This window comes from Micromesistius poutassou (assembly GCF_964030765.1).
Source record: "Micromesistius poutassou genome assembly, chromosome: 20".
Classification (NCBI taxonomy): Eukaryota; Metazoa; Chordata; class Actinopteri; order Gadiformes; family Gadidae; genus Micromesistius; species Micromesistius poutassou.
This window is the reverse complement of record NC_140290.1, coordinates 8,513,045-8,540,928: the sequence shown is the minus strand read 5'-3', so window position 1 is coordinate 8,540,928 and position 27,884 is coordinate 8,513,045. Positions and strand designations below refer to the sequence as shown.

At 46.3% G+C, this 27,884-nt stretch overlaps 3 protein-coding genes across 3 annotated transcripts; all 3 read left to right on the top strand.

Moving 5' to 3' along the window:
• Positions 1–1,057: 1,057 nt before the first annotated feature.
• eloa (elongin A) lies at positions 1,058–12,205 on the top strand. The gene is made up of 12 exons (XM_084484533.1): positions 1,058–1,215; positions 2,479–2,535; positions 3,328–3,443; positions 4,035–4,729; positions 5,911–6,248; positions 6,765–6,876; positions 7,606–7,758; positions 8,172–8,269; positions 8,801–8,981; positions 9,681–9,810; positions 10,491–10,654; positions 11,133–12,205. Exons 1-12 carry the CDS (start codon positions 1,144–1,146, stop codon positions 11,192–11,194), a joined length of 2,178 nt encoding a protein of 725 aa, XP_084340659.1. The 5' UTR covers positions 1,058–1,143; the 3' UTR covers positions 11,195–12,205.
• A 446-nt stretch (positions 12,206–12,651) lies between these two features.
• pithd1 (PITH (C-terminal proteasome-interacting domain of thioredoxin-like) domain containing 1) lies at positions 12,652–16,247 on the top strand. The gene is made up of 6 exons (XM_084484752.1): positions 12,652–13,002; positions 13,310–13,353; positions 13,642–13,719; positions 13,978–14,082; positions 15,016–15,124; positions 15,833–16,247. Exons 1-6 carry the CDS (start codon positions 12,802–12,804, stop codon positions 15,932–15,934), a joined length of 639 nt encoding a protein of 212 aa, XP_084340878.1. The 5' UTR covers positions 12,652–12,801; the 3' UTR covers positions 15,935–16,247.
• A 1,213-nt stretch (positions 16,248–17,460) lies between these two features.
• lypla2 (lysophospholipase 2) lies at positions 17,461–27,790 on the top strand. Its single transcript, XM_084484653.1, has 10 exons — positions 17,461–17,519; positions 20,582–20,674; positions 22,055–22,086; positions 22,596–22,661; positions 23,080–23,127; positions 23,454–23,524; positions 24,067–24,140; positions 24,293–24,394; positions 25,044–25,220; positions 25,706–27,790. Exons 2-10 carry the CDS (start codon positions 20,597–20,599, stop codon positions 25,754–25,756), a joined length of 699 nt encoding a protein of 232 aa, XP_084340779.1. The 5' UTR covers positions 17,461–17,519; positions 20,582–20,596; the 3' UTR covers positions 25,757–27,790.
• Positions 27,791–27,884: the final 94 nt, after the last annotated feature.

Here is a 27,884-nt window from a genome sequence, read left to right as displayed (position 1 = left end):
GGTGGGTGGTGATGGCGATGGGGCGTTGGAGTGGGGAGGGCCGTCTCACCAAAGCAATGTACACCCAACCCCCTTCCACCATAACCCCCACCTCCTCCACACACACACACACACACACACACACACACACACACACACACACACACACACCACACACACACACACACACACACACACACCCATATCTCCTGTCAGAGCTGTACACCACAACCATTCAATCCCTCCCTCACCCCCTCACCCCTACACAGCCTCACCCTCCAACTCCAAATACAGGCACCGCTTGGTTACCACCCCTCCAAAAATATCCCCAGACAAGCCCCAGCCCACGTCATGCCCCCGCGCCGCAAACTGGTATGGGGGGGAGATGACAGAAAGGGGACCTTGGAGAAGTCCTACTGTTCTAGCCTAGCCTATCCTTTATACTACTAAAGTAGGCTATTATTGAAGTTTGTTGTCATGTATTGTATATGTACAATACATATATATATATGTATGTATGTATGTATGTATGTATGTATGTATGTATGTATGTATATGTATTGTATATTATATATGTAGTTTACTTTATTTAGGTTAAACATGTAAATAAAGTAACTTAGAGGTGTGTGTGTGTGTGTGTGTGTGTGTGTGTGTGTTGTGTGTGTGTGTGCGTGTGTCTGTGTGTGTGTGTGTGTGTGTGTGTGTGTGTGTGTGTGTGTGTGTGTGTGTGTGTGTGTGTGCGTGTGTGTGTGCGTGTGTGTGCGTGTGTGTGCGCGTGTGTCTGTGTGTGTGTGCGCGTGTGTCTGTGTGTGTGCCTGTGTCTGTGTGTGTGCCTGTGTGTGTGTGTGTGCCTGTGTGTGTGTTTGAGGGGGGGTCTATCAGTGTCCAAGAGAATTTAGTTTTTAGTCATTTAAATCTCATGTTGAGAGAAAGTTTGGGCACTGTCAGCCTACCGACTACTACTACTACCGTAATTTAATATTTTGCAGACGCAAACAAAAACAGACGTCGCCGACGCGTCACCCATTGTCAGCTGTTGCGTGACGTACGTCCGGTCGTCCCTGTCAACCTACAGATCGTCGCTGACGAGAAATAAGGAGATCCGGGTTTTTTTCACGCTGTAGCCATGAAACCGTTTCCGGGCCCAGGGTACCAGCAGTAAACATGGCGGAGGAGCTGCTGGAAGCAGTGGAGAGACTCCAGTCTCGGCTCTCGGAGAACTTAGAGCCCAAAAAGGTAAGGATTGTCCCTCGGTTCCCCGCCGAGCGCACCGCTCCGTGTACCTCACGGCTCCCCGGGTCTCGAGCCCTCCTCGTCCGTGTGGTCGCCGCCGCCACGGATCTAGTTCCGTAAAAAGAGAAAAAAAACCGCTCCGTTCTTCTTGGTTGGGGGTCTTTAACTTGTGGGCCTTCGTTTGTACACACGTAATCACCCACCACTAAGCATTTCATCCGTGAAGCCACCGTAATAAAGACATCTACACAGCCGTCGGTACCGGAGACCCGGGACGCGTCTCCGTGCTGCTGCTGCTAGTCGTGCTGCTAATAGCACCACGGCTAAAGTGCAAAAGTATAGACAAGCCAACAAAAGACTGCGTTTTGAAAGAAGCAGTACAAAATACACCAGACAATGTGAACGCTGTCCTGGATAAAAGCTCTGGTTGCACATGGGTTTTGTGCCACATATCATCCCTTTAAAATGTGCATTATTAAATATTCAATGTAAACAATGAGGCGGATTGTGCTGCTTAACTGACTGCGGTGTGAGTACACAAAGCATTAGCCGCGCACGCCGCACACCTTAGCCGCAACTTCTGCGATTTCCCCGCAGGTGACAGACATGTCCTTCACTTTTAAATGAAGTGTGTTGACGCTATCGCTTGTTTTTTGGTGACTAAACAAACATGCAGCCCAGCAGGCCACAAGAGCCTTCTGATGACGCCATGACTGTGCGCAAAATGTTAATGCTTTGTTGGGTTGTTGTCATATGTGCGATCACTACAAAATGAATGAGAACATGTGCACGGATTGCACGCCGTGGCCGACCCAAGTACCACATGTGCTATAACACATTCTGGGGCAATTTGATTAGCTGTGCAGTTTTAGGCTGGTGGTATCACTTTGGCCCCTGTCTGGTGTAAATAGTCGATATCAAGTCCAATTGTTCAATGGGCATCTTATCTTATATCCATTCAAATGGGATACTTTACAATTATTTGAGAGTACTTTCATGAGCATTTGAGATAATCGTCAAATGTGCAAGATTATATAATCCTTCTTTTCTAGATGAACCTTTCCTTCCATCCAAAGTTGAAAGTGTATCTTTATGTAGCTACTGATAATAAGTATATTTAACACATCTTTACTTTATTTTAGTTAATGACAAGTTGTCTAAGTGGTCTATTTCCTACGTTAATCACACAGTGGATTACAATAGATATTATAATGTTGAGTAATATCCTCATCTTCATTATTAAAACCTTTTTATTCCCTTTCTCAGCTCCTGAAGACTCTGAGAAGACTCGGGGAGCTGCCTATGACAGTTGAGATACTTGTGGTGAGTTGACGTATTTATCCTTTATCATAATTACTAAGATTAATTATTATGTAATTATTATTACTGTAATTATTATCATAATTACAGCTGGATTAAAACCAGCTGTTAATTAAGATAATTATCGATATTCACTGTTTCGACTAAGCTGTCAAAGTATGGTCACAGGTGGCTGCACTGGCTGAATTGCATGTCAGAAACATTTGATAATACCTGTATTTTGTCACTGTGACGCTGTCATATTTTTTCAATAATAATTGATATCATGTACAGACCTTGAATGTTTTATATGTAGCATTGATTAAGGTCGCTAGCATTAGCTCCCAGCCATCCTTCCCAGGCTGCCACACAATGTAAGCGTGATGAGCTGGCTGCTACACAAAGCATCAAGGGATAAATAAGGTCTTCTCTAAGCTAACGTATTCCGTGATGCAAAGGCTAAACCTAGCAACCTTCCTGGTTACCCCCGCAGGTTAGCCTAAGAACCAATAAAACTCAGTAAGCCGTATTTTATGGTGAAAGCAAGCAGGCTTTGGAGTGTGTCATGGCTAGATAACTTAACTTGGGACCCTCCCCAGCTTGTACCACCGCAGGTAAACATGCTTAGTGCATACAGTATTGGTGCACGCTCAATAGATCTTACCTCCATGACAAAATGCTTCAAATGACAACAAGCAAGTTGAACTTTTAACTAGTGTAAAGTTACAGGATAAATAATTAACTGAACAAAAGTTTGTCTGAGTAACCAATAAAACTCTTGTTTGTTTACTAAACTTTTCCTTGGTCATGATTCAGGACACTGGCGTTGGGAAAACTGTGAATTCTTTCCGGAAGCATGAGCTAGCGGGCGAGGTGGCCAAAGGCCTGGTCGCCAAATGGAAGAAGCTGGTTCCCCAGCCGGTGGCTGACAGGTGAGTGACAATGCGTGACGTTCATTTGGTGCTCAGTGTCAGTGTGTTTGTTGTTGGCCATCATAATCACCCTGGGGAGGGGGCGCCCCGGTAGCTCACCGGGTAGAGTGTGTACCATACGGGCTCAGTCCTGAACGCAGCGAATCGAACCCAGGTTCGATTCCTGCCAGTGGTCATTTTCAGCATGTCCTCCCCTCTATCTCACACACCTTTCTCTCTATAATCTCACACTATAATAAAGCATATATTTGCAAAAATAAATAGTTTAAAAAAATTACCCAGGGGAAAATCCTGGCCACAATGTTGTCCCGTTAGTTCTGTTCATTAACTGTAAAGCACGCTTGACAGACCAGACACGAGCTGGAAAGGAGAGAAGCCATTGCGCTGTTGTGTTCAAATGTTATGCTGACCGTAATCCAATATTAGATATCCGATATCGGAGCTGCTTTGACTTTACTAACTTTATCGACACCTCGACTGTTCGTCACTCCACAGGTTTTGACTAGTTGTGTTTGTATGTGGTTATTTTGATATCCATGTTGTTTGTTTGTTTTAACGGTATTCTGGGCCCCCCCCTCGCCCGGTCCCCAGACCCAGCATCAGCCTCAGCAAGGAGGCCCCCCGTTCACAAGCCCCCTCTCGGGGCCACCATGAAGCCAGCAGCGGCGGGGGCCACAGACGACCCCGTTCGCCCTCCCCTCAGCCAGAGGAGGAGGAGGAGGAGGAGGAGGAAGAGGAGGAGGAGCCCTCCTACATGGAGATGGAGGAGCGGCAGCAGCATCGGGAGGAGGAGATGGTGACGGAGGAGGACGACGACCAGGAAGAGGAGCGGGGCTACAGCAGAGGCTACTCCCCCTCCCCACCCCCCCAGCACCACCAGCACAGCCCCCAGCAGCACGAGCGCTACAGCCCGCAGCCCAGAGGGGGAGGGTACCGGTCCGATGAGTACGACGACAGCCCCCAGCCCAGCCCGTCGCCCGTTGCCCCGTCGCCGCCCCCCGTCCGCAGCCGAGACGCCCCCAGACACGGCAAGCCCCACAAGGAGCCTGGCAGGACCCTGAACCAGCAGCAGCAGGCCCGCGGTTCCCATGGCGACCGGCGGGACCGAGAACGAGTGGAGGAGAGGCCGCAGAAGAAGCGCAGCGCGGTGGAGGCGGAGCCGTCTCCCGGAGGCGTGGCCAAGACCCCCAAGCACAGCCGGCACGGCACCCCGTCCGAGGGCAAGAGGGAGAAGGAGAGAGGGGAGAGGGGGGAGAGGGAGGAGAAGAAGAAGGGAGGAGCTGATGGTGAGTCGGAAAGAAGGTGTGAGTGAGTGAGTGTCTGAGTGAGATTATTTAGGTCATGGGTTCCAGACCCTATTCATGCCGTGACCCGTAAAATAAGCAAAACATTGTCATTATCTGTGTCCAAAAAACAACAGAAATAATCTGATCTTTTCATTCTTCAATCTAATGTTTATTACTTGAGGTTTCTTGGGGCCCACTTGGTCCCCTGCGGCCTCCCACTCACGGGTCACAACCCACAGTTTGAGCACTGCTCTTTAAGGTCACACTGACACCCACAGTTGGGACTTCCCTAAACCAGCAGCGTTCTCCACCCCTACTTTTCATTTTTAGATCTGGCTTTGGTCCGTTACAGTCATCCATTGACATATTTTCACAGATGAACTCATTGAATGATATTATAAGCCGTATCAAATATGTAATTCAATTAATTAGTTATAGGCTCAAAAGGCTTCAGAGGCCTAGATTAGACGATTTGAGCCGTTAGCGTTTCAAAGGGTCAATGCTTTTGAACGGAGAACATAATGTTCTAGACTGCGTCTCGCTGTGTATTCATGTCCTAAAGATGAAAACAGAAAGAACGTAGGCATGACCTATTTAGAAACATAATCCCTTATCCCTGGAAAAAAAATGGATTCATGCGAGTACTGGGATTCGTTGCTTCTAAAAATACTCGAAAGAAATCCTATGTAAGCAAGAAACGTCAATGTCGTCTTTAGAGAAAAAAAATCATAATAGTACAATCCCACATAGGGTGCAGTAGTCTATTCGCCTATAGTGTATTTGCATCTACTATGTTCTGTTCAGTCTCAATATATAACAATGGCCAACCTGTAGAACACAAACTCCATAATTATACTAGTTTTACAAAGGCGGCATGTGGCTCAGGAGGTAGAGTGGGTTGGCTGGTAACCAGGAGGTTGCTAGTTCTATCCCCGGCTCCTCCTAGTGTTGAGATGTCAATCTTGCATGTGTGCATGAATGTGTGAATGGGTGAATGTTGGGCAATATTGTAAAGAGCCACTGGTTAGAAAAGCGCTGTATAAATGCAGTCCATTTACCATTTAACCGTGCGATTTTTACAGAATTACATAATTGCAAAAACACATCTTACTGGCGCTCAATAATCGTCTCTAATATCGTGCCGTGAGCTCCCTGCTGATTCCCCTCCTCTGCATCTCCAGGGCGACCCCAGGCCCCCAAAGACCCAGTAGCCGGTGAGGAGGATGAGTTTGAGACCCCCACCATGTCCTTTGAGTCCTTCCTCATGTACGACTCTACACCGAAGACGCCGAAGAAGAAGAAGAAGCCCTCCTCCTCTTCATCCTCGTCGCACAGCCGGCCCTCCCACCCGTCGTCCTCCTCGTCTTCCTCCCATGCACGGACCCAGCCGGCCGCTGCCTCTTCCTCATCCTCCTCCTCCTCCTCATCCAAGCCCAGCAAGTCCAACGGTACGAAGAGCAGCAGGAAGTCCGAGATAGTTTCCTCGCCAGTCGCCGCAACGCCTGAGAAACGCCGGAGGGTGAGTTTGTAGCAAGCCGCGGCAAATTTAGATAAGCTAACTATTAGAAAGCACCGGCTGGTTATGTAAGCTCACAGGACTGTGGTCCATTTGAAGTTAACAATTGACAATTCCATATGAAATGCTGTTTTATGTTTTCATTATTTACTTAGCCTGTGTCAAATCCTTTAATAGCAGAACAGAATAGCATTGAAAGAGGCTTTATTGGCATACCGACAATGTAATGAAATTAGATTAGGTTGCATCAAATTAATTTAAAAAGACCACTTTGCCATTTATGAAGCGCACTGTAATGCAGCCTTTTGGTCCCTGGAGTTAATTTCTCCTGGGAATACAATCCTCATATGTAGTTATTGTAAAAAATCATTAGTAGTAAGAAGAGAACAGAGTGGGATCTCCTTCCCGACCTATACATGAGTAACAAATTACACCCTTACCCTCTTGGAAGCCCAACCCAGCATGATTGTATGAAGCTGCTTTCAGTCCTGATCTGTGTTTATATAATTATGTGTGTAGGTTGTGGAGGCGGTCCCTGCACTGCCAGACTTCCCCCTACCAGCCATCCAGCCCAACTACAGACCCCTGCCCTCATTGGACCCCATGCCCCTGTCCCCACAAAGACGCAAAGGTAGACGGTGGTTGTGTGTGGTGGCATGTCTGCGCCAGTCTCGTTGAGCTGAAGCGTGCACATCCTACATCTGTACCGGGTATTAGCGAGTGCCCACAGGCCCTAATGTTGTGTTGGTTGTAATTAAGCTGCATAATGATGGGGGGGGGGGGAAGTTTCTCATGCCTTTCTACCTGTAGACATACATGGGCCTCTTCTTAAAGACCCAGATCTGAATTCACTATCAGTCGATTTGGATGGAAGGATCTGCTAAATAGGGATGATGTTTTTGTTTTGGTGTTTTGGTTGTCCTGAGACGTGCTGCGATAAGCGTCCGAGCCGGTTACAGGAGGAAGCTGAGGTCTGAACGCCTGAAGGTCTTTCATGCTAGAGCTCGCTCACAAATTGGAGCGTACCATTCGATCGACATCAGCCTCGAGCCATCTGTGTCGACGGTTAACCTGTCAGATAGTGTCCTGCTGCGTTTCAACAGACAAACCAGTTCTGCATCTCGATATTATCTGTAGCTGCGGTCTCACAAATCAGCCTTTTAGATTACTATCTAGTCTTGAGTGAGTTGTGAAATCCTTTGCGACAGTAGTTTCGACACACGGCCCTCAACTTTTCTGGTGTCCGGCCCAGGCCGTCTCCACCCAGAAGTCCTGCCATGACATTTAGGACATTATCTTTATCTCTCTCTGTCCTCCTATGTGTCTCTCTGCCTGGCACTTACCCCTCTCTCTCCTTCAGTCCCCCAGGCCAACGGGGAGGATGAGTCAGGGTTCACAGGGAAGCGGTTCAACTCTAAGATGACTGTCTACTCGGGCACCAAGACGGCCTACCTGCCTAAGATGATGTCTCTGTACGAGCAGTGCCTCCGCGTGCTGCAGAACAACATCGACTGTGAGTGACCTGGTTTCACAGTCTGTGTCTCTTTCTCTCTCTGTGTCTCTCTCTGCCTCTGTCTCTCTGCCTCCGTCTTTCTCTATCTCTGTCCTTCTCATTTCAGATTTACCGTCACTAAAGCATAATTAATTTAGAAAGTTTTGCTGAAATGATGGCCCTAAGTCAGTGAAAGTTTGACGTTTTATTGAATCCATCCATTCAAAAATAAATTCGGAATTGTAAAAATATGCCCTGGGTGTGAACATCATAATTTCTCTCTCTCTCTCTCTCTCTCTCTCTCTCTCTCTCTCTCTCTCTCTCTCTCTCTCTCTCTCTCTCTCTCTCTCTCTCTCTCTCTCTCTCTCTCTCTCTCTCTCTCTCTCTCTCTCTCTCTCTCTCTCTCTCTCTCTCTCTCTCTTCCCCCCCCTCAGCCATCGACGAGGTGGGCGGGGTCCCCTTCCTGATCCTGGAGCCGGTGCTGGAGAGATGCACACCTGAGCAGCTCTATCGCATCGAGGAGTGCAACTCGGTACCTGCCCCGTCCCCACCCTGCACATACACAACCAGACATTTCGGCACCCACTTGTGGCGGTCATTAAAATGACAACGGAAGTAACAGAAAGAGGTCATTTGAGCAGCATTTCCCCCGTGGGAACTGAAGCCCTTAAGTTACAATTCGATTTCCTCAATCTAATTGAAGAAATCTCTTCAATCTCTTTTTCAAGAGACATTGAACACAATGATGGCCTTTACACAGAACAACCTCACCCTTTTATGCAGCGTGTGCTTTGCTTCTATTCTTTGCTTCTATTGCGGTCATTCCTTCCTACAGAATGACAGTGTGATGCACATTTGTCAGGACAACAGTTTGACTGTGTTCCTCTGGGGACCGAGATATCACTTTATCTTCTGATTTGTTCTGGCATCAGAAGTCCTCACCGTTGGACAGACACACACAAAATACAAAGCCTATCGATGCGTGCAATTGTTGGCTACTAAGTGTGTGTGTGTGTGTGTGTGTGTGTGTGTGTGTGTGTGTGTGTGTGTCCCCTCCCCCCAGTGTTTCATCGCGGACTCTGACGACCTGTGGTTGCGTCACTGCCAGCGGGACTTCCGGCGCTCGGCGCCCCAGGAGTACGAGTCGTGGCGGGAGATGTACCTGCGGCTGCACGACGAGCGCGAGGAGCGCCTGCGCATGCTCACCCAGAACATCAGCTCGGCCCACGCCAACAAGCCCAAAGGTAGGGGGGGGGGCGCCACGCCAACAAGCCCAAAGGTAGGAGGGGGGGGGGGGGGGCGCCACACCAACAAGCCCAAAGGTAGGAGGGGGGAGGGGGGGGGCGCCACACCAACAAGCCCAAAGGTAGGGGGGGGGCGCCACACCAACAAGCCCAAAGGTAGGAGGGGGGAGGGGGGGGGCGCCACACCAACAAGCCCAAAGGTAGGAGGGGGGGGGGGGGGGCGCCACGCCAACAAGCCCAAAGGTAGGAGGGGGGGGGGGGCGCCACGCCAACAAGCCCAAAGGTTGGAGGGGGGGGGGGGGGGGGATGGTGGTTAATTAGTCCCACATGGGAAATTCAGGATCTTGGTGTTGTGTTTTGAAACTGTGTCCGCATGACTCACGGAAGGGTGTAGAACGGCTGTTTCTGGGTCAAGCGTTGCACTTTTGTTCACTTAGTTTTTTTCTTTAATAATGTCCAGACTGAATCACGGCGTGATGGTGCACAATCATTTTCAATACACAATCAGCCGTCCATACATAAGTTGTTTTCAGATTCATCCACTTGCAGTAACACTTGAAGAACATAATCATGTGTTTTGTAGAGGAAAACGCTGTGGTTAATGTGGGATTAAAGACCAACAGATCTAAGGTTATGAGAGGAGGACTTGCTCATGAACCAACCGTGTGTGTTTTGTTTTGTCCTGTGATCGGTTGCCAGGGAGACAGGTGAAGATGGCATTCGTGAACTCTGTAGCCAAGCCGCCGCGTGACGTCCGGCGGCGCCAGGAGAAGTTCGGCACGCTCTCCACCTCCACGGCCCGCTCTGCCGCCGCTGCCGCACCCATCAAGTCAGTCACACACACACACACACACACACACACACACACACACACACACACACACACACACACACACACACACACACACACACACACACACACACACACACACACACACACACACACACACACACACACACACACACACACACACACACACACACACACACACACACACACACACCTGTCATACCTGTCATACCTGGTCGCACCTTCTGACTCGAGGTTCTCACCTTTATCAGCCATGTTGTTTGCTTTCCTGGCAGGGACGGGCAGAAGGGCTGTGGTTAGGGGGAGGTTTGTTTTAATATCACAGCAAAACGTAGAGTTGTATTTTCAAGCTGTGGATACTACACCGGGGTTTGGCTTCCAAATTAACTTTTCAGTCAGGCTTCATCCCAAGTGGATCTGAAGCGGTTTTCGGATCCATGCCATTAAGGAGCAGAGAGGTTTGCTTCTCAAAGCGGGCATTGAAGCCGGCACCTTTCGACTGGGAGTCGACACACTGGTACCCTAGCCTCACATGTATCCCGCCGCAGGCGTCCAAACACTTTTACAAGCAGGCTTCATTGGTTCAGTTGCTCAGGTTGTCACCTGTTGCCTATCATCGTCTTCCCATCGATCTTCACTGATGAGCCACACTCATTAATCCTCCTCCTCCTCTTCCACCTCCTTCTCCTCCTGTGTAGAATCCGGCCGGCCACCTCCTACGCTGTCCCCGGCGATCCAAGCCAGTTCTCTTCCTCCTCCTCCGCCTCCTACTCCCAGGGCAGCCCCCCCCACGGCTCTGCCCGCGCCTCCCTGGGTGCTTCGGTGGGAGGACCAGCAGGACGAGATAAGCCAGTGGTCAAAAGTAGGTGGTGCTGTTGACCTCCATGTGTGTCTGTTTCCTTTGTGAATGGATTTTTTTCCATATTCTTTCATATTCTGTCAAAATAAAATGTATTATTATTATTTCAGCTTATTGTCAATGGTTTCCAATTATTTAATTCTGTCTACTAACTTACCCGGCTACCTGCGTGCACTCCGCCCTCCACAAGGCTAGGCAGACCTGTTGCTTCCACAAGGGTAGGCAACCTTGTGCTGAAGCTAGCGAGCTAGCCATGTGTTTGCTGGAGTGGCTTTGAAGGGAGGGCTGGGATGTTTTAGATTGGATATGCTTATGCTGGCCAGTTTCCCAAATTGCATACCCTAGCTTCAATGATCCTAAAAGGACTATTATATCAACTATTCATGAGTTAATTGTTTGACATTGGATTGGTGTGTGGTATTACACGATGAATCAGTGTTCTGTGTGACTGATCTGAGGAATTTCTCTCCTTGTCTTGTAGAAATCGCCCCCATGATGGCCAAAACAATCAAGGCATTCAAGAACCGATTCTCCCGGCGGTAGAAAGAAGGAAATAACAGACTGAATATATTTTATCGATTTTAACCTTCACCAAGATGGAGAATTTAAGTTTAATTTATGTTCATTTCATTTTGTCACACACACATACACACACGTTACACCCGTTACACCCAAAACATTATTTTTTTGGGAATGGAGAGAAATGGAATTTCCATGTTAATGGATGTATTTTTAGAATTTTACAAAGTATTTATATTGTGAAATGTGATCAGTGGGTGTGCGATGTGTTTAGGTGTTGGGTGATATTCGCTGACAAAATGAAGGGGAGTTACCAAAATGGAAATGTTTTTTTCCACCTAGGATGTCGGCGTAGTTTTGTCACCTAATCTCTCTTTGAACCTGTCCCTAGCATACTCACTCCCCGATTCCCTAAAAGGGTGATATACAGCAGGTCTATACTGTCGTTTCAGACTGCACGTTGCAGCCGCGGGGATAATATTCCTCCTGAAACACTTACACTACATCGGACCGACATTGCAGAGAATTCTGCCTTTTAAAAACAAAAATAAGGAAATCTTGCAAATCTTTCTCAGTAGAGTAACCCCCCAAACACAAGGCATACAATGGCTGGTTAGTGACTTGGCATTTTTTTTTTAAAGAACTGACATGGCACATATGCTAATTCTTAACCCTATGTGTATTTTCTTTTCTTTTTTTTATTGTGCTCCATATCCACTGTGTAATGTTTTTATCCCCTGTGCCTCTGAATTATGTTATCCCACTGAGAACTGTGTGAAACACAAGGCAAAATCATAATTTTTTTTCTTGGTTTCACCGCAATTGAAAATTGAATATTTTGAACAAAAAAATATGGATGAACTATTGATCGCTACAGCTTCAGTTCGACACTGATCATGACGTATTTATTTCGATCCTCGAAACTGGAACCATAAAACTTGGACAGCAAAGAACATGGAAAAAAGTTATTTTATTAGATTTTAATAAATGTTATATGGAGATTTTTAATAAAAACTTTTTTTTTGTTTGCCCTTACCATGTGCAGTGCTTTTTGTGCCTCCGGTGAAAGATTAACTAAATTCGAAGCGATGCATTTATTTTATCTTCCATTACTAAATGAGTTTCCATTTAAGATGAACGATAACATATTTTACCTAGTCATCGTATTCGAGTTTTATTGTGAAAGTTTCAACCGGAAATTGTTTTTTGCAATTCTGCAGAAATAACTCCGGAAATTAGCTACGGCGATCATCAAGATAAAATCTCAACCGGCTTCAAAGTACACATGTTTCGTCTTCACTAAGGGAAACTATTATTATATGTTTCCCAGATTTTATGTTTTCCAAACGCGTGTCAATGAAGGAAAAAATGTGAAAGAAAATAGTCTCACCATCGCATATACACAGAATCTATGTCCCATGTATTTTGTTTTGAAAGGAATCGACCGGATGTCAGTGTTGCATTTTAGTAGCTTGCCTCACGTATGTGTCTTCATCATGCGTTCACATTTTTGAGAGCTTAAAGAAGCAATGTGAAACTAGCCGTATCACTTTGAAAGAGTTATTGCGTGTGCTCCTGCGTGTTTCCTTTGAGACGGAGTTTGAATCGGCAGTTCTCCGTGTTGCTCCATCATGTCGGGTCACGGCCATGGGCACGGCCACGGCCACGGCCACGGCGGGTGCGAAGGGGAGCATGAGCCGGCCGAGAGGGGTCTCGAGTACGGACTCTATCAGCGCATTGACACCGAGAAGCTGCAGTGCCTCAACGAGAGCAGGGAGGGAGACGGCAAGCTTGTGTTCAAAGCTTGGGATCAGCGCACAGATCGAGAAAGGGTAAAGTATGGCTGCTTGTCACACAACATGCGCTGAAGTGTGCGTAACATTAACTGCTTTAAACTCATTGATCTGACCCACGTTGAATTTTTAGGTTACAAACCACTGCCGTCCAATGAGTCCTGGGTACTTGTTATCCTATTAGTCATATTACACCTGCCACATAGTATGGTTATTCAGAAGGAGACAACCATTGCTTCCATCGTATACAAGAGTGAATAGAACAGCCTCCCTTTGAACTTCGGATTGAGATAACTCTGATGATGGAAGGATGCGAAGGTTGAAGATAACTATTCTCCTTCCTCAGTTCGTTGAGAGTGATGCAGATGAAGAACTTCTCTTCAACATCCCGTAAGTCCACAACCACCTATTGAACACAGACATTGTTTGCCTTTTTAACTGAAATTGTAATGTATTGATAGTGTATATTATGTCGGTTACGATTTTCCTTAATAAATGATAAATGGAATGCATTTATAAAGCTCTTTTCAGACCGACGGCCACACAAAGCGCTTTCAGTTATTGCCTCACATTAACCATTCATACACATTAATACACAGACTCTCTCAGAATCTCTTCAAACACGTTGTCAACCCCACAAGAGTGTTCAGATATTAACAAATAAAAGTTTATTTTCAGGTTTACTGGCAGTGTGAAACTAAAGGGAATCATCATATCAGGAGAGGATGATGAGACACACCCTGCTGAGATTCGACTGCAAGTTGATCCTCTCCATGTTCCGCTTCATCTATCCTTAAGTGTATCCTGTATAAAAGGGTAGCCTGTAAAAAGGCTACGGTATTAGTATAATTCTTCTTCTGTTTCTCTGATATAATAATGAATTAAAAATGAATCCATTATCATCTATTCTTGCACACATGTAATTGTAATGATAATCTGAAATGAAGACAGACGCACAGTGTTTTAAAATGGCTCCTCTTTTTTGCTGTTGTTGTATCCATCACCTCATTCTAGGTACAAGAACATACCCCACATGTCTTTCGACGATGTAGGCAGAGAACCCGACCAGGCGTTTCGTCTCAACCGTGACCCCCAGGCCCAGCTGGAGTATCCCACCAAGTAAGACCCATGAGCAAACATAACAGACTCATGCTAGCATAATTTCTGCGTAACTGCAGTATGCATGCAGCATGTGCATGTGATCATCTTGCACCACAATGCATCTGGGCTACGAGTGTAGACTTGTAAAGAGGTTCGGACATCTCCAAAACCTTATGGAAATGTTTCGGCTTGTCAATTTTCCGCATGGCTGCAATCCACTGGCATTCAGTTCTGGTGGCATCTGATCCGGGGAATAAGTCTCCTCATCCTCACACGTTGCCATGACAGATCCCTCTCCTTTCCCTCATTGGTCTATTCTCTGTCCATTCTATTCAGTCGTGTCGCCGATGCTTTCATCCAAAGCAATTCATACAGAATGCAGATGCAGGTGGGAGGTCGTTAGGCCTCTTGTTCAAGGATGCCCACATAATGCACTGCGGACGAGGTGATCCCACCCAGATCAAACCATTTTGGCTGGGAGTCTGACAGCCTATCCTCTGGCTGCACCATCCTCCTCTTCACTGACAAATAACAGCAGGCAGTGCTGTGGTACTTGCAGCTCTCCCTTGGGAAGGGAGGAGTGAAATTGCTGATAAGAAAAATGGTGTGTTCACTTGCATGTCGGAACAGAAAAAGACAAGGGGGAGTTGGGGTGTTGTTATTGTGAGAGTAGTTTCCCTGTGACGGTGTAATTACTTGCACTTAGTGTTCATTGTGACGTCACAAGGCAGATTATTTTTTTCCTGTTTCCGACATCCCTGATGACACCTAAGCAATGATGAGTACACACACACACACACACACACACACACACACACACACACACACACACACACACACACACACACACACACACACACACACACACACACACACACCTTATCCTAGAGGGGTCAATGAACAAGTTATGAATCCTTTTTTGTATCACATGCTGATGCCTCTGATTTTCAGAATTGCTCGTTTCACCAACGTGAACCACCTCTCCATCCATGTGTCAAAAAACTTTGGCACCGAGACCACCCGCGTTTACTACATCGGGCTCCGGGGAGAGTTCTCCGAAGTGAGTATCAGTCACGTCCGTCTCCCCTCCCACATATTCACGTACATTCAGCAATCTGAAGTCTGCTTGGCTAATGACAAAAGATAATTTGCAGCAAAGTAGTTGGGAGTGACTAGTTTAAACACATTTGGGGCAATCCAATTGGCTGAGAACTTTGTCTAGTCATGAATATTCCAAATATTGAGGTCAGAGGAAATAGGTAAGTGGACTTAAACCTAGGCCTGGGCATTTTTTTGATCAATATCAATATAAAACACGTACAATATATATCGATGAGAGAGTGGACCACCGAATCTAGCAGCTGGGTTTGTTACACAAACACGGTTCCATACTTATTTACAATATTTGAGTGTTTTTCACTATTGTATCGACATTGGAGTATTTATCAATGAAGAACAGTGGAAGGTCATATTAAGTGTTAAACAGAAGTGGTTAAATCCAGCATGGTAATTCATAGTCTTTTAATTCATAGTCTTTTTAGGTCATTCAAAATAGTTATCGATATCGATCACGACAATCAATATAAACAAGTTATATTGTGATATGTCTTTCAGCCATATCGCCCAGGCATACTTAAACCTCTCTCTCACTATATCTCTCTCTGTTATCTGCCTCTCTCTCTCTGTCAATCTCTTTATATCTGTCGCTCCCTCTCTGTCTGTCTCGGTCTCTGTCTGTCTCTCTTTCGGTGTCTTGGTTGTTCTGCAGGCTTACAGACACGAGGTGACCATATGTAACTACGAGGCCTCAGCCAACCCCGCGGACCACAAGGTGGAGACCTTCATCCCACAGACCAACTTCATCTCCTGAAGAACCGGGGAGGGGAGAGACTGAGAGACGGGGGAGGTTCCATGAATTCTGCCCACAGGATCACTGGAGCACCGTGGCCTGTTGCGCTGGTCCGAAGAAAAAGAAAAGTTTTTTTTTTTTTTGCAGGGCTCATTGTCAGGGATGCAATGCACAGAGTTTGGGTTTTGACAGAGAGCTTTCGCTTTGAGCTGAATACAACGCTGGGTTTGGTCTGAAAGTGCGTTGTTGCTGTTGTTGCGTGACAATAAAACATGGAATACACTTTGTGCAACATGAAAACAAATCATGATGAATAGATGAATAAAGGTGGCTTTCTGAAAGGTTTGTTGTGCAGTTTATGGTGTGGATGATTCAATACACATGAAGCCACACACTAAAAAAGGAAAATTAAATGTAATAGTTACTTAATATTGACACATCTGATCGTCTTTCCCAGCAGGTCAATTAAGAACTGCGATAATTCCCACTGAATATGCTACAAAGCTTTCAGACCATGTTCTGCAGCAGGAGGTTAGCTCTACAACTGGTACATGTGAAACGAAACCCATTTTCTAGTGCAAGCACTCCCATCCTACCATGCCACTCTTTTACATTCTAGTTTCCCGGGTTAGTGCCACCTAGTGGTCTTTCTGTGAAAGGCCGAAATACCGAAATCAGAACTGGGTGTCCCGCTGGCCGCAGTGGTCCGAAGTGCACTCCTACTTCCGACTGTCCGTTTATTTTTTCTCCAATCAAAAGGCTATTCCTTTGGCAGCAGCATGGCGGACGCTTATAAAGTCTATGTCGGGCTTATAGATTCATTCTCATCAAATAAGGCACATCTATTTGGCCTAGATAAACATAAGAAAGACAAGGATAAGCTTGCCATGGACCATCGAGACGCAGAACAAAGACTGCGATGGCAGAGTCCGACATAAACAATGGTCTACAGGCCTAGGCATGGTGCTATTATGTTAAAGAGTGCATCCGGCAGCATGGGTTATTTTTAAATGCAAGAGATTACAATTGTATTAGAACTGAAAATATATAGGTTCACCTCATAAAGAACGACCAAGGCGCTAATAATGTTTGACAGTATTGTCTGCGGTAAATTCACACGCATACCCTGCCCAAGCTTCTGGCCCCTCTGCAATTGGACAGGACACAAATCAGCACATACAACTATTAAATGCGTTTGATTAGATGGATAAACATACGTAATGAGTACTTTTAATTATATTAAAACCTAAAGCATATGAGTAGGCCTAAGTAATTCATTGTTTCAATACTTTTATTCGAGTGGCCTAATAGCTGAGTTGAACACAAAAGGGGACCTAATTGAAACCCTCCCTTAGTCTCTTTTGCGACGGACAGAAACAAAAAAGAACATTTGAATGAAAGTTGTGCGCCGCGGAGAACGAAAGATCACAGGGAGATTTTAGAGATCACAGAAAAGATGTGCCGGGTGCCGGTGTGATGACGTCACGCAGACGCAATCCCCGCCCCTGCCGTGTTGTGCGCGCGGCGACGGTAGCGCTGGCCCCGCCCACAGTGGCTGTGCGCGCGGCAGTAGTGGAAGTTCCGTGGTGAACTGGAACAGCAAGCGGTGAGTGTATGAATTTGTATTAGCGGGCCTTGGTTGTCAATTCGGTGATTTAATCCCTTTCCGACGGCCTCATATCGTGAAGTTATTGAACGCGGTGGCCGGCGAAGACACGATACGAGAGGTGTTTTGATACTCGGTCGAATTTGCACGCATTCTGGGAGAGCGGAGAGACCGGAGCGGGGTGGCAAGACAATACAAATTGTGTGTGTGTGTGTGTGTGTGTGTGTGTGTGTGTGTGTGTGTGTGTGTGTGTGTGTGTGTGTGTGTGTGTGTGTGTGTGTGTGTGTGTGTGTGTGTGTGTGTGTGTGTGTGTGTGTGTGTGTGTGTGTGTGTGTGTGTGTGTGTGTGTGTGTGTGTGTGTGTGTGTGTGTGTGTGTGTGTGTGTGTGTGTGTGTGTGTGTGTGTGTGTGTGTGTGTGTGTGTGTGTGTGTGTGTGTGCGCTACTAGTGAGCTACTAGTAATAGCCCTGGTCATTGTGTTGCCTACCGGACTAGGGATTAAGAAGGAGTCGGTTGGGATGGTAGTCGCTCCGCCGTGGTGACACCGGGGCTGTTTTATCCGTGAATTCCGTCAGTGTAACCTAGCCTCGTCCGCTCGGTGGTCGGAGCTAAGATGCTGTACTAGACCATTGTCTTCACATCCCGCACCCTTCCTCCTGGGTTCTCCCACTGGGTGGCTTTGATCTTAGAAAATATATATATACAATCAATGTAGCATGCAATCGTTTACGATGTACGAGTGACCTAAAACGTCGGGAGTCTTTGTATGTGTTGTCAATGCAAGCTAATGGAGCCATTGAGCCCCAGCAGCAGCACCACCAGCAGCAGGCTAAAGCAGGGTTAGCTGGTGGTGGATGGTGTCCGTGCGGCTGCCTGTCACTCGGTGCCGCATATTATCCCGCAATCGCGGTTCCATTATCCTTTAGGTTGTCCGCTCCGTTATCGTTATCATTCGTGCATCGCTGTCATTCGCAGATCGCCTGCCGGTGTATCGGAACAACGTGCCCGGCATCAACGCAGATCGTTCTTTATTAATCAATGTGGACGTGAAACCCCATCTCAAATCACGGTCATCCCTCCCTGCCTGTTTAATTTAATTGTGTTCTGGTCAATAGAGACTCGTGATGCTCCTGAACGTCGTTGCAGCAGTTGAAGGCTTGACTGTAATAGAGTCTGGCTTGTATTATGTTTGAAGACATCCCATGTTTGTAATTTTCCGGCTTAAATATTTGCAGTTGGATCGTGGTCGACCGTGGCTTTCGGCGTGGCCTGTTAGAAATAGGTTAAGCAGGACACAGAGTGGATAGTTAGTGCAATGACACTTTGAGTGTAAGGGATGGCCTAATGTCACAGATTGAATTACACTTGTATGTCGGAACAAACGGTGGGTGTTTGGATCACATGCTTTATTTAGAAGAGTCACAAACAACCCGTGCAACTTTAAGACGACCCCCCCCCCCCCCAACCAACCCTCTTGGCTCTGTTGAAACAGTTTCTCAACAGAAGTGTTTCCGAATCCTCCATTCATCCTGTACAAACTGATTTACTGAATCTCCAAAGCGGGGCAATTATCCATACATCCACGTGAAAAGTGAGGAAATTATCCATACATCCACTGGAAATAGACTTGAATTAGGTTGATATCCATAGCTGCTCTGCATTGCTCTCCGATTTCATACACTTTTGAAAACTTCTCGAGGACAACTGATTTATTTGAGTAATAAGGATGGACAGGAGTCGTGGTCACAACCTACTGGTCTTTGATTAGTTTCTGGCCTCCTTCGGTAATTATTACTCATTAACCCAGCCTTCACCAGGTAACGGTTATACCCCCCACCCCTCGTCTGCCGTTCCCCCACCAGACAACACCCTGGTCTGGGCCGGCCCATGCTGTGCCCTGTACTCCTCAACCAGATCACCTGAGGCGGGGGAGGGCCCTTTGCCACGGCTTGCTAAACAAATTCCAAGAGGACAACACCATCGTCCCAATGATCTCATATCTATCAGTGGGTTGACTCACTGCAACAGGAAACCGGCGGCGTGGCACTCACACATACAATCACTCAGCACTCAGTGTTGTTTTCAAACCCTCACTGGTTGGTTATTGACCGGAGTACAGAGGACGGAGTGCATTCCAACCGTGGTTAATGAGTCAAGTGGCTTACTAACCAGAGATGGACCTCCACAAACACCGGCCCTTCCCCTCCCCTCCACACACGTCTCTTCCTAGCCTTATTCACGGGTAGACTCTGGGTCTCGTTTAGAAGCCGATTTCATTACGTGTGGTGTTTCCGAGCCCTCTCACGGCATCCTCAACATTCATATGTTGAGCTATGTTATTTTGCAGTGCACCATGAGACACGTGTTCAAAGTCTTTAACGGTGAACTCCTCTTTTGGAGGATGAACAAAGCCAAGCGCATGCCTACTCCTGGAAAACGACTGAACACCCGGACTAATATCCTTAATCCAAGTCATTCAATTCCTGTCGACACTGAGCGAGTAGGATTATCAGATATCGTATGTAGTTATTTGTTTTCCATCTATCTGATTCTAGCCGCATTCAGTTCCCATGCCCAGCTAGCGTTTAGATCCAAGATGGGCACTAGGTGAATTAGAGCAAATAATTCCGCCTAACTGGTACCTGAGTGTGCTTGTTGGAATGCTAACTGGTACCTGAGTGTGCTTGTTTGAACGCGAGCCGTTGCTTTGAGTGATGGTAGTCTATAGTAACCAGGGCACTGTAGAAAGGTAGCAGTCCGTTTACCATAAACTGTCCAAATGTTAGCATCCTTGCACATGATGCCTTAACCCTTTATTCTCCTGAAGTATCTGATAGTTAGTATCTGTAGTACTAACTATCAAACCCCCTACCTGCTCCTGAATGACCTGTCTCTCTGTATTCCCTGTCTTAACCCCTATATGCTCCTCAATGACCTCTCTGTATTCACTTTCTAACCCCAACCTGCTCCTTAATGTTCTCTATTTGTATTGACCCTATTCTTCATATTGACCGTTAAGCTGCTGAGTGCTAATGGTGGCTGTGTGTGTGTTTTGTGTCCCAGCATCTCTCACAGTGTATGTGTGGCAACAATATGTCTGTGCCGCTTCTCGCCGAGGCTGTGACGGTGTCTGCCACCGAGAAGGAGACTGCCGCGGTGAGTAGGAACCTTCTCGCCTGCCTCACGTACCACCCAGGTGCCCCACCCCAGGGGCTCAACCCCAGGGCCCCCAACCCCAGGGCCCCACTCCCAGGTGCCCAACCCAGGACCCCCACCCCCGGGCCCCAACCCCAGTACCCCCACCCCCAGGGCCCCCAACCCCAGGGCCCCACCCCTAGGTCCCCACTCCAGGGCCCCCACCCCAGGGCCTTTCCAGCCATCAGTGTTGCTGTGTGAGGTTACAGGGTCTCTTAGTAGCAGGAAGGGCTACAATGTAAGCTTGGATGTGAGGCCAGTCGTGTTGTCATCGTAGATGCATACGCTATAGAATAAAGGCAAGACAATGGGGTCTCATAAGCAGACTAAAGTTTGATCTGCGAAAGTCTGGTGGCAGACAGCTTGGATCTGGGGAAAGGGCTCGTTTCACTTTATATTGCTTCGTATTTGTTTTGACCAATCCTGTTTCTGGGAGCAGGGATCTGGAAGTATGTAATTGGCCATTTACAGTGAACACAAACTCGGACACCGTGAGTAAACTTTGAAAACGTGTCTGTTAATGTTTCAAATGGACACCCTTTAAACTGGCCTAAGTAGGAATACTCTTATACAAATCTGCTTCATCCACTCACGTATATGAGTTTCTCTTTGGTAGAATACCTCTGGAGAAAAACCGGAAACAAGGCAGAAAACCCAGGTTGTGTCAAGTCCCCCTTTAGCAGGACTCCTGGGGGACCAGCAGTAGCCTCCGCCAGCCAACCCAGGCCTCCATACCCAGATTAGGGTTCACCTGCTTCTGTTCAGCAGCAACAGTATGGAGTAGAGATGGGGAAACTAGACCGTGCCTCTCTAGGGACGTTCAACCCGCCCCACAGTACCTTCCTAAAGAGCAGCAAGTCGTTCAGAAACCTAGAGGGGATGGTTGGGGGTGGATTCAAACGTAAGACAGACTAATGTAGAACCACTAAAAGTAGGTCTTTGTAACATTACAACCTATTAATTCATTTGTTAGCCTGGTAGTGGGTCTAATGGGACGGTCTTATGAAGGCATCTCATAGCAATCCTCAAGGGTCTAATCACCAATCAGAGAGGGGGAATATTCATCTGTGATTTATTAATATTTTGTTAATCTATAATTTATTTCCATTGCAAAGAACATGATGCCTATTCTTGGATTCCTACACATGCACATGATCACACACATGCACATACACCCACACACAGGGCTCGGTAGAAACTGGGACAATTGAAGGAAAGAAATTGTCATAGAGCACATTTGAGCAGCAGTATCCCTAGACATAATGCACTTGAGATAAAAACCATTTGTACGATAAATATGACTTCTAGTTGATGCTTAATGGTTGTTATCTTTCCTTTCAGGTTATCTTTCTCCATGGTTTGGGAGACTCAGGGTAAGTAAAGTAAAATCTTCTTCCTTGTTAGCCCACATTCAAAAGACATAATATTCCTCTATTGATAACTAGTTCATGTAATGGATCAAATCCTCCCACACATTTGAAATTAATTTTGTGTCTGACGACAGCTGAACCGGCAATGTCATTGGAATTGAATGTCGATCACTGCAGCTTGGGCCAATTTTGCGTGTCCTACTTTTAATCCGTGCTCACAGCTTCTATAAACACTCTTCTGGATTAGAACGGCAAAACTATTGAATTAAAATGTAGAGGTACTCTCACTTCAGGGCAGCACCTGATCGGCTAATGCCAACAATAGATCATGAATGTAGTTGCGCCCTGCATGATTTCCCTCTGTGCGGGTCGATGGCGACAGAATGAATTACAAAGTATTCCTCTTTAGTTTGGCTCCGGTCGAACAGCAAACCTCTCTATTCAAAATGGCCGACGTGACTGACCACATGACTATTTTCTCTTGTTCTTTGTTTTCCCCTCCCTCCCTCCAGCCATGGATGGGCCGACACCCTGACGGCAATCAGGCTGCCCCATGTCAAGTACATCTGCCCCCACGCGTAAGTCCTCCGTCCCCAGCCGCCCGCCTGTCGCTGCGTCTGGGCATAGCTGCAGAGTCCAGCCCGACTGCCTCAAAGGGAGGCGTGTGATGGGAGGCGGAAGAAAGAATTTGCATTAGCTGCTACAAACAATAATCGACTTGTTACCGTCAGTGTTTCAATACAGACTTGTGTTCAGTGTGGTATAGAGGCGGGGTTGATCTGATATAGATGTTCATTTCCGTCAGACTATTGAATACTATACTATTGAAGTACTATTACTATTGAATTATCATGTGATCGTTTTTGCCCTGTATTGTCCCCATTGATGTGGATTTCTTAAGACCTCTCCATCTATTTGCTCCTCTTATATAATCCAACATTGAGATGTTTAACTATTTTCTGTCTCTGTCTCTCTCTCTCTCCCTCACATATGCAGGCCTCGGATCCCTGTCACTCTAAACATGAAGATGACCATGCCCTCATGGTGAGTGTACGGAGCTGGATGAAAGGCAGCCCGCCCCGGGCCACACTGGACTCTATTGTTTCCCCGGCAACGCCAATAGTGGTGATTGACAATAGGCCAATTGTATGGGTTGCTTAGTGTGTATGTGGGCGCATGTATCACTGTGTTTCTGTGTGAGTGTGCATGTATGTGGCCATGACGGCGCCTACTTGTCTGTATGTCTATGTTTGCGTGTCTATGAATGCATCCATGATGCTGCATGTATGACTCTGTGTGTGTGTGTGTGTGTGTGTGTGTGTGTGTGTGTGTGTGTGTGTGTGTGTGTGTGTGTGTGTGTCATGACACAGGTTCGATCTGATGGGCCTCAGCCCAGACTCTCCAGAGGACGAGGCAGGCATCAAGAAGGCCTCAGAGAACAGTGAGTGAACTTGTTCCACGTTTAGCATCCCCACTCACCCCTCTCTGGTCTAACCAGAGAATGGTACAAATACTAGGAGTCTATCTGGGTCGAGGTCCACCTCCATGTGCAGTAGAGAATAAACAGCTGCAAGCCAAGCAGCAAACACAGACTGAGCTCATCATCTGTTGTTGTTTTTATTCATAAAACATCACAGACATTACGATGACAGGGCTATTAATCAATGATTGATTGGTCAGCTTTATCAACACAAACCAATCATCCCATTCACTTGGAAATGGAAATGTCCTGCATCAAGCCAGCAGGGGGTCTTAGTCACTCAATTTAAATATGTGACATGGAGAGTAGAGATTCATGGATCAGCAGAAAACACACAGCAAAATATCTCATATTCAAGTAATCTCCATATGCAGTATCTGGACATCATCAATCCCATAATCAGCTGTTTGTCGTTTTGGAGTGTTCCTGTGTAAGTTCCATGTAACCTCCATCTCCAGTGCCAGGTTCTTCTGAATGACCTCCACTTGTCTCTTATCTTCCAGTCAAAGCCATCATTGATCATGAGACCAAGAACGGTATTCCTGCAAACCGCATTATGATCGGCGGCTTCTCCCAGGTGAGCATATAATCGTTTAGGTTTGTCTAGTCTTAGACATTTTTTGTCAGGAAATCTCAAGACTGAATGTGTTTCTGGTTTCAGGAACTTCATTTTCATTCTCCACCTCTTTTTCCTCCTTCGTTCTCTCTCTGTGTGTCTCTCTCTCTCAGGGTGGGGCCCTCTCCCTGTACACTGCCCTGACTTGTCAGCAGCAGTTGGCTGGTGTTGTGGCCCTCAGCTGCTGGCTACCACTCCACAAGACCTTCCCACAGGTACCACACACTTCTCCACCACACATTCACCTTCTCTGAAGGCCATGCAAGAGTCTCTGCCAACACACCTCTTTTGTGTGTGTGGAAGGTAGATTTGTATATATTTGTCCCTCTTTACTAAAGATGAGATCGCTGCCCTTGAAACCGCGCCAGAGCCAGAACACTGTACCCAATAGTGGAGAGGAACTTCAGATATTAATATCAATGTGGGACAGGATGTAGGATCAATGCACATCCGTCTAGCATGTACAGAGTGCACGGTTCAGCAATTGTTGGCTACTCAAACTACTACAAGTTTACAACAAACTTCATGTCTTTGTGACAGACAGCTCAAGTGTCTTTGAACGGGTGCATCATGTTGCAGGGGATCGATTGGCAAAATAGCATATTGCCGGTCGCCACGCATACATACGTCCGTAAATACTTATTGATGTCTTTTATACCCAAAATAAATACTAATATCTTCTGAGCCACATATTATCATACTTATCATGCTAAACTGACCTCATGCAACGTAGAGGATTCAGACACTTCCTCCAGGTGGCGTCCTGAACCTTCTTATGTTAGAAGGGCAGCCCTAGTGTCAGGCCGGCCCGGTGGGAGACTCATGTGGCTCCACCCCCCCCCCCCCCCCCCCCCCCCCCTGCAGGCGGCGAGCGGCAGCGGCAACAAGAACACGCCCATCCTGCAGTGCCACGGAGAGATGGACCCCATGATCCCGGTACAGTTTGGAGCCCTGACGGCCGAGAAGCTCAAGAGCATCGTGAGCCACGACAAGATCTCCTTCAGAACCTACCCAGGGCTCCTCCACAGCTCCTGTCCACAGGTGTGTGGACACAAACTCGGCCAGCTGTACTAAACCATATATATGTGTCGGTAAAGGTTTCACATGAACTCCATGTATTCTGGCCAATACCCTTCCTTTCTGAAAAGCTTTGCCCACTTGAGCAACTGAAGTTTCTTCGTTAGAATATCTCAGCAACATAACAGGAAACGATGTGTAACTCCACCGCTTGAAAATTATAGTTTCCTCCTCGTCTGCTATTACTTAGTAGGACTGCTTGATCCAAGATTAGTGTAAAGTGTACAGTATAACAATAGGGGGAAGAATAGGGTAGTGGCTAGGTACCGGGTTCCGCCCCCAATGTATTCATCGTCTCCCCAACCCCTACCTACTGACAAATGATTTGTTTCTAAATACACTGTCAACTCGCTTTGGATAAAACTGTCTACCAAGCGAATTAACAGTATAATCCCTGTAGCTTTAACAATAGGTCTTAATATCACCTTCTTTCTCTCTCTTCTCTGCAGGAGATGGCGGCTGTAAAGGAGTTCATCGAGAAGCAGTTGCCTCGAATCTGACCTCAGCTCATCCGTTATGACCCCCTCCTCAAATACTTACCTGTCATCCCCCCCCCCCCCCCCCCCCATACCGCTGCTCCCCCACACAGGAAACAGCCATCAGTATCCCCTGCTTCACACATTTATGAACATACACACCGACTTCAACAGTTGTTTTGATACTTACCCATATACCAGATTCCTCTAATTGCGTCGCAAGCTGTCAAAAGCAAAAAGCTAACTAAGGATTAGAGCTAGGTTTGATTTGGTAATTCTACCAAGGGCCCAAATTTTCAGTTTTTAAGAAAGACCCACGACCAGCTCAACGTTCCTGTGATTCTCCACATCCTCTCCCCCTTCTCCACATCCTCTCCTCCTTCTCCACATCCTCTCCTCCTTCTCCACATCCTCTCCTTCTCTAGTTCCTTTCCTCCTAACCTTCCTTTCTCCACCCTCTCCTCCTCTACATCCTTTCTCCACATACTCTCCTTTCTCCTCATCTTCTCCTTCTCCATCCCTTATTCCACATCCTCTCCATCTCCACATGCCTCACCCTATCCCCATCTCTTCCCGCCGCCAACGTGGCGTCCGTTACGAGACTAGCCTAGCATTCAAATCATGACGAGCACCCCCTCCCCCCGTTAATCACTAGCTTACTCACAGGGTTTGAGCTGATCCCAGTCTCATATCCAATCAAAAATGTGAAGGCGGCCACAGTCTCTTTAAGAGTTGCTGCTAGAACTCTGCGTGAGACTGCGTGGCGTTCTGTTTCCATCTGGAGTGACTGGTTCTTAAGGGTTCTCTCTCTTTACCCCCCCCCCCCCCCCCCCCCCCCAGTCTTAGTCCCCTCTGCCCCCCGGAGGCGGATGCTTCTAGTGAACCCAACTCCTCATGGGTTCCGTGAATTGACTACCATGGCTCCTCCATCTTGTTTTTATTTTTATTTTACAATTGTGTTGAAATAATAAAATAAAAAAGAATAATGCAAAAGTGAAGAGATTGAAATAAAAATTAAACCTAAGAATGAACTTGTTCTGCACTTTGATTGAGAGTGGGTAATGCGATCGGGTTAGTCGGTTTCAAATATGCTTCTAGTAATAATGAATACCTTGAGGAGGGAGGTCGAAAGTATTACATAAATGTGATAAGATCGAAGAATCTCTCCGCCATCTCAGTTTTTTATCACTCCAGATGGATCCAGACCTTTACAACCTCTGCTGAGCCCCACACATTAACTTACCTACCCTTCCAGCCTGGCATGCATGGCCTTTCTCCCATTCTTGGTCCCTCTTTAGGAGTTTATTTACACCTCCATCTAACTATAACCATACGCAATAAAAATATGCACACACAGAACGACAACAGATATTTCTTAACATGTCCATACCTTTACATTCAATCTTGCTTGGACCCAGAAATACAGGAGTCCACTAATAAAAGTACAATAATGTTAAGCGTTATTGTTGTATACATCTAAAAACTGCTATACACTGGAAGGGCTTTGGTAAGCTGTACAAGGGGAGGTTTTAAGGAGTAAATCTTGAACAATATGTGACCTTTGGACATAAGAATATTAGCTATAATTCTGGGGTGTTTAGTGGGCTAAAAAAGATCAGGTGTTTTTTGTGATTTACTTTCATTACATATTCTACAATTCCTGTTCTGAAACATAATTTAAAATAAATCTGTTAATAGGACAAATGTGTTTTGATTGTGGATTATAAATCAACTGATTTCAACTCCCTTTGTTCAATAATGGGGTTTTGCTTAAACATTGTCTTTGGTTGCTGCCGGAATTGTATTTGTTCGCATATTGCTTCTATGCGGGTGGGGGAGGGGGGAATAATTATTTATATATAGATTTTTGTGTTTTTTGTGCTTCTTCCTCTACCTTTAATCTTTTTCTTTTCATATGTTAAACGGTTTACATTTGTGTTACTTTAATTCGTATTTTCTCACTAGTCATCCATAATTTGCCTACATCACGGGCATGATGGCTTTCAAGTACCGGTACACGTCTTATTGTTTTATTTAACACCTATCTGAAATAAATATAATAACACAAATAAAATATCGATGTGGCCTTGCTCTTCTCTTTCTACCTATTATTTTTTCAACATTTTCTGTTTGTATGCCCTAAAATAAAACG

Excerpts from the sequence above, each read along its gene's own strand:
- eloa (XM_084484533.1), top strand. The coding sequence starts at position 1,144 with ATGGCGGAGGAGCTGCTGGAAGCAGTGGAGAGACTCCAGTCTCGGCTC. Across the intron at positions 4,730-5,910 it reads GAAGAAGGGAGGAGCTGATG|GGCGACCCCAGGCCCCCAAA; the intron begins GTGAGTCGGAAA and ends CTGCATCTCCAG. Across the intron at positions 6,877-7,605 it reads GTCCCCACAAAGACGCAAAG|TCCCCCAGGCCAACGGGGAG; the intron begins GTAGACGGTGGT and ends TCTCTCCTTCAG.
- lypla2 (XM_084484653.1), top strand. The coding sequence starts at position 20,597 with ATGTGTGGCAACAATATGTCTGTGCCGCTTCTCGCCGAGGCTGTGACG. Across the intron at positions 20,675-22,054 it reads CCGAGAAGGAGACTGCCGCG|GTTATCTTTCTCCATGGTTT; the intron begins GTGAGTAGGAAC and ends CTTTCCTTTCAG. Across the intron at positions 24,395-25,043 it reads TCCACAAGACCTTCCCACAG|GCGGCGAGCGGCAGCGGCAA; the intron begins GTACCACACACT and ends CCCCCCCTGCAG.
- pithd1 (XM_084484752.1), top strand. The coding sequence starts at position 12,802 with ATGTCGGGTCACGGCCATGGGCACGGCCACGGCCACGGCCACGGCGGG. Across the intron at positions 13,720-13,977 it reads CACCCTGCTGAGATTCGACT|GTACAAGAACATACCCCACA; the intron begins GCAAGTTGATCC and ends ACCTCATTCTAG. Across the intron at positions 15,125-15,832 it reads TCCGGGGAGAGTTCTCCGAA|GCTTACAGACACGAGGTGAC; the intron begins GTGAGTATCAGT and ends GTTGTTCTGCAG.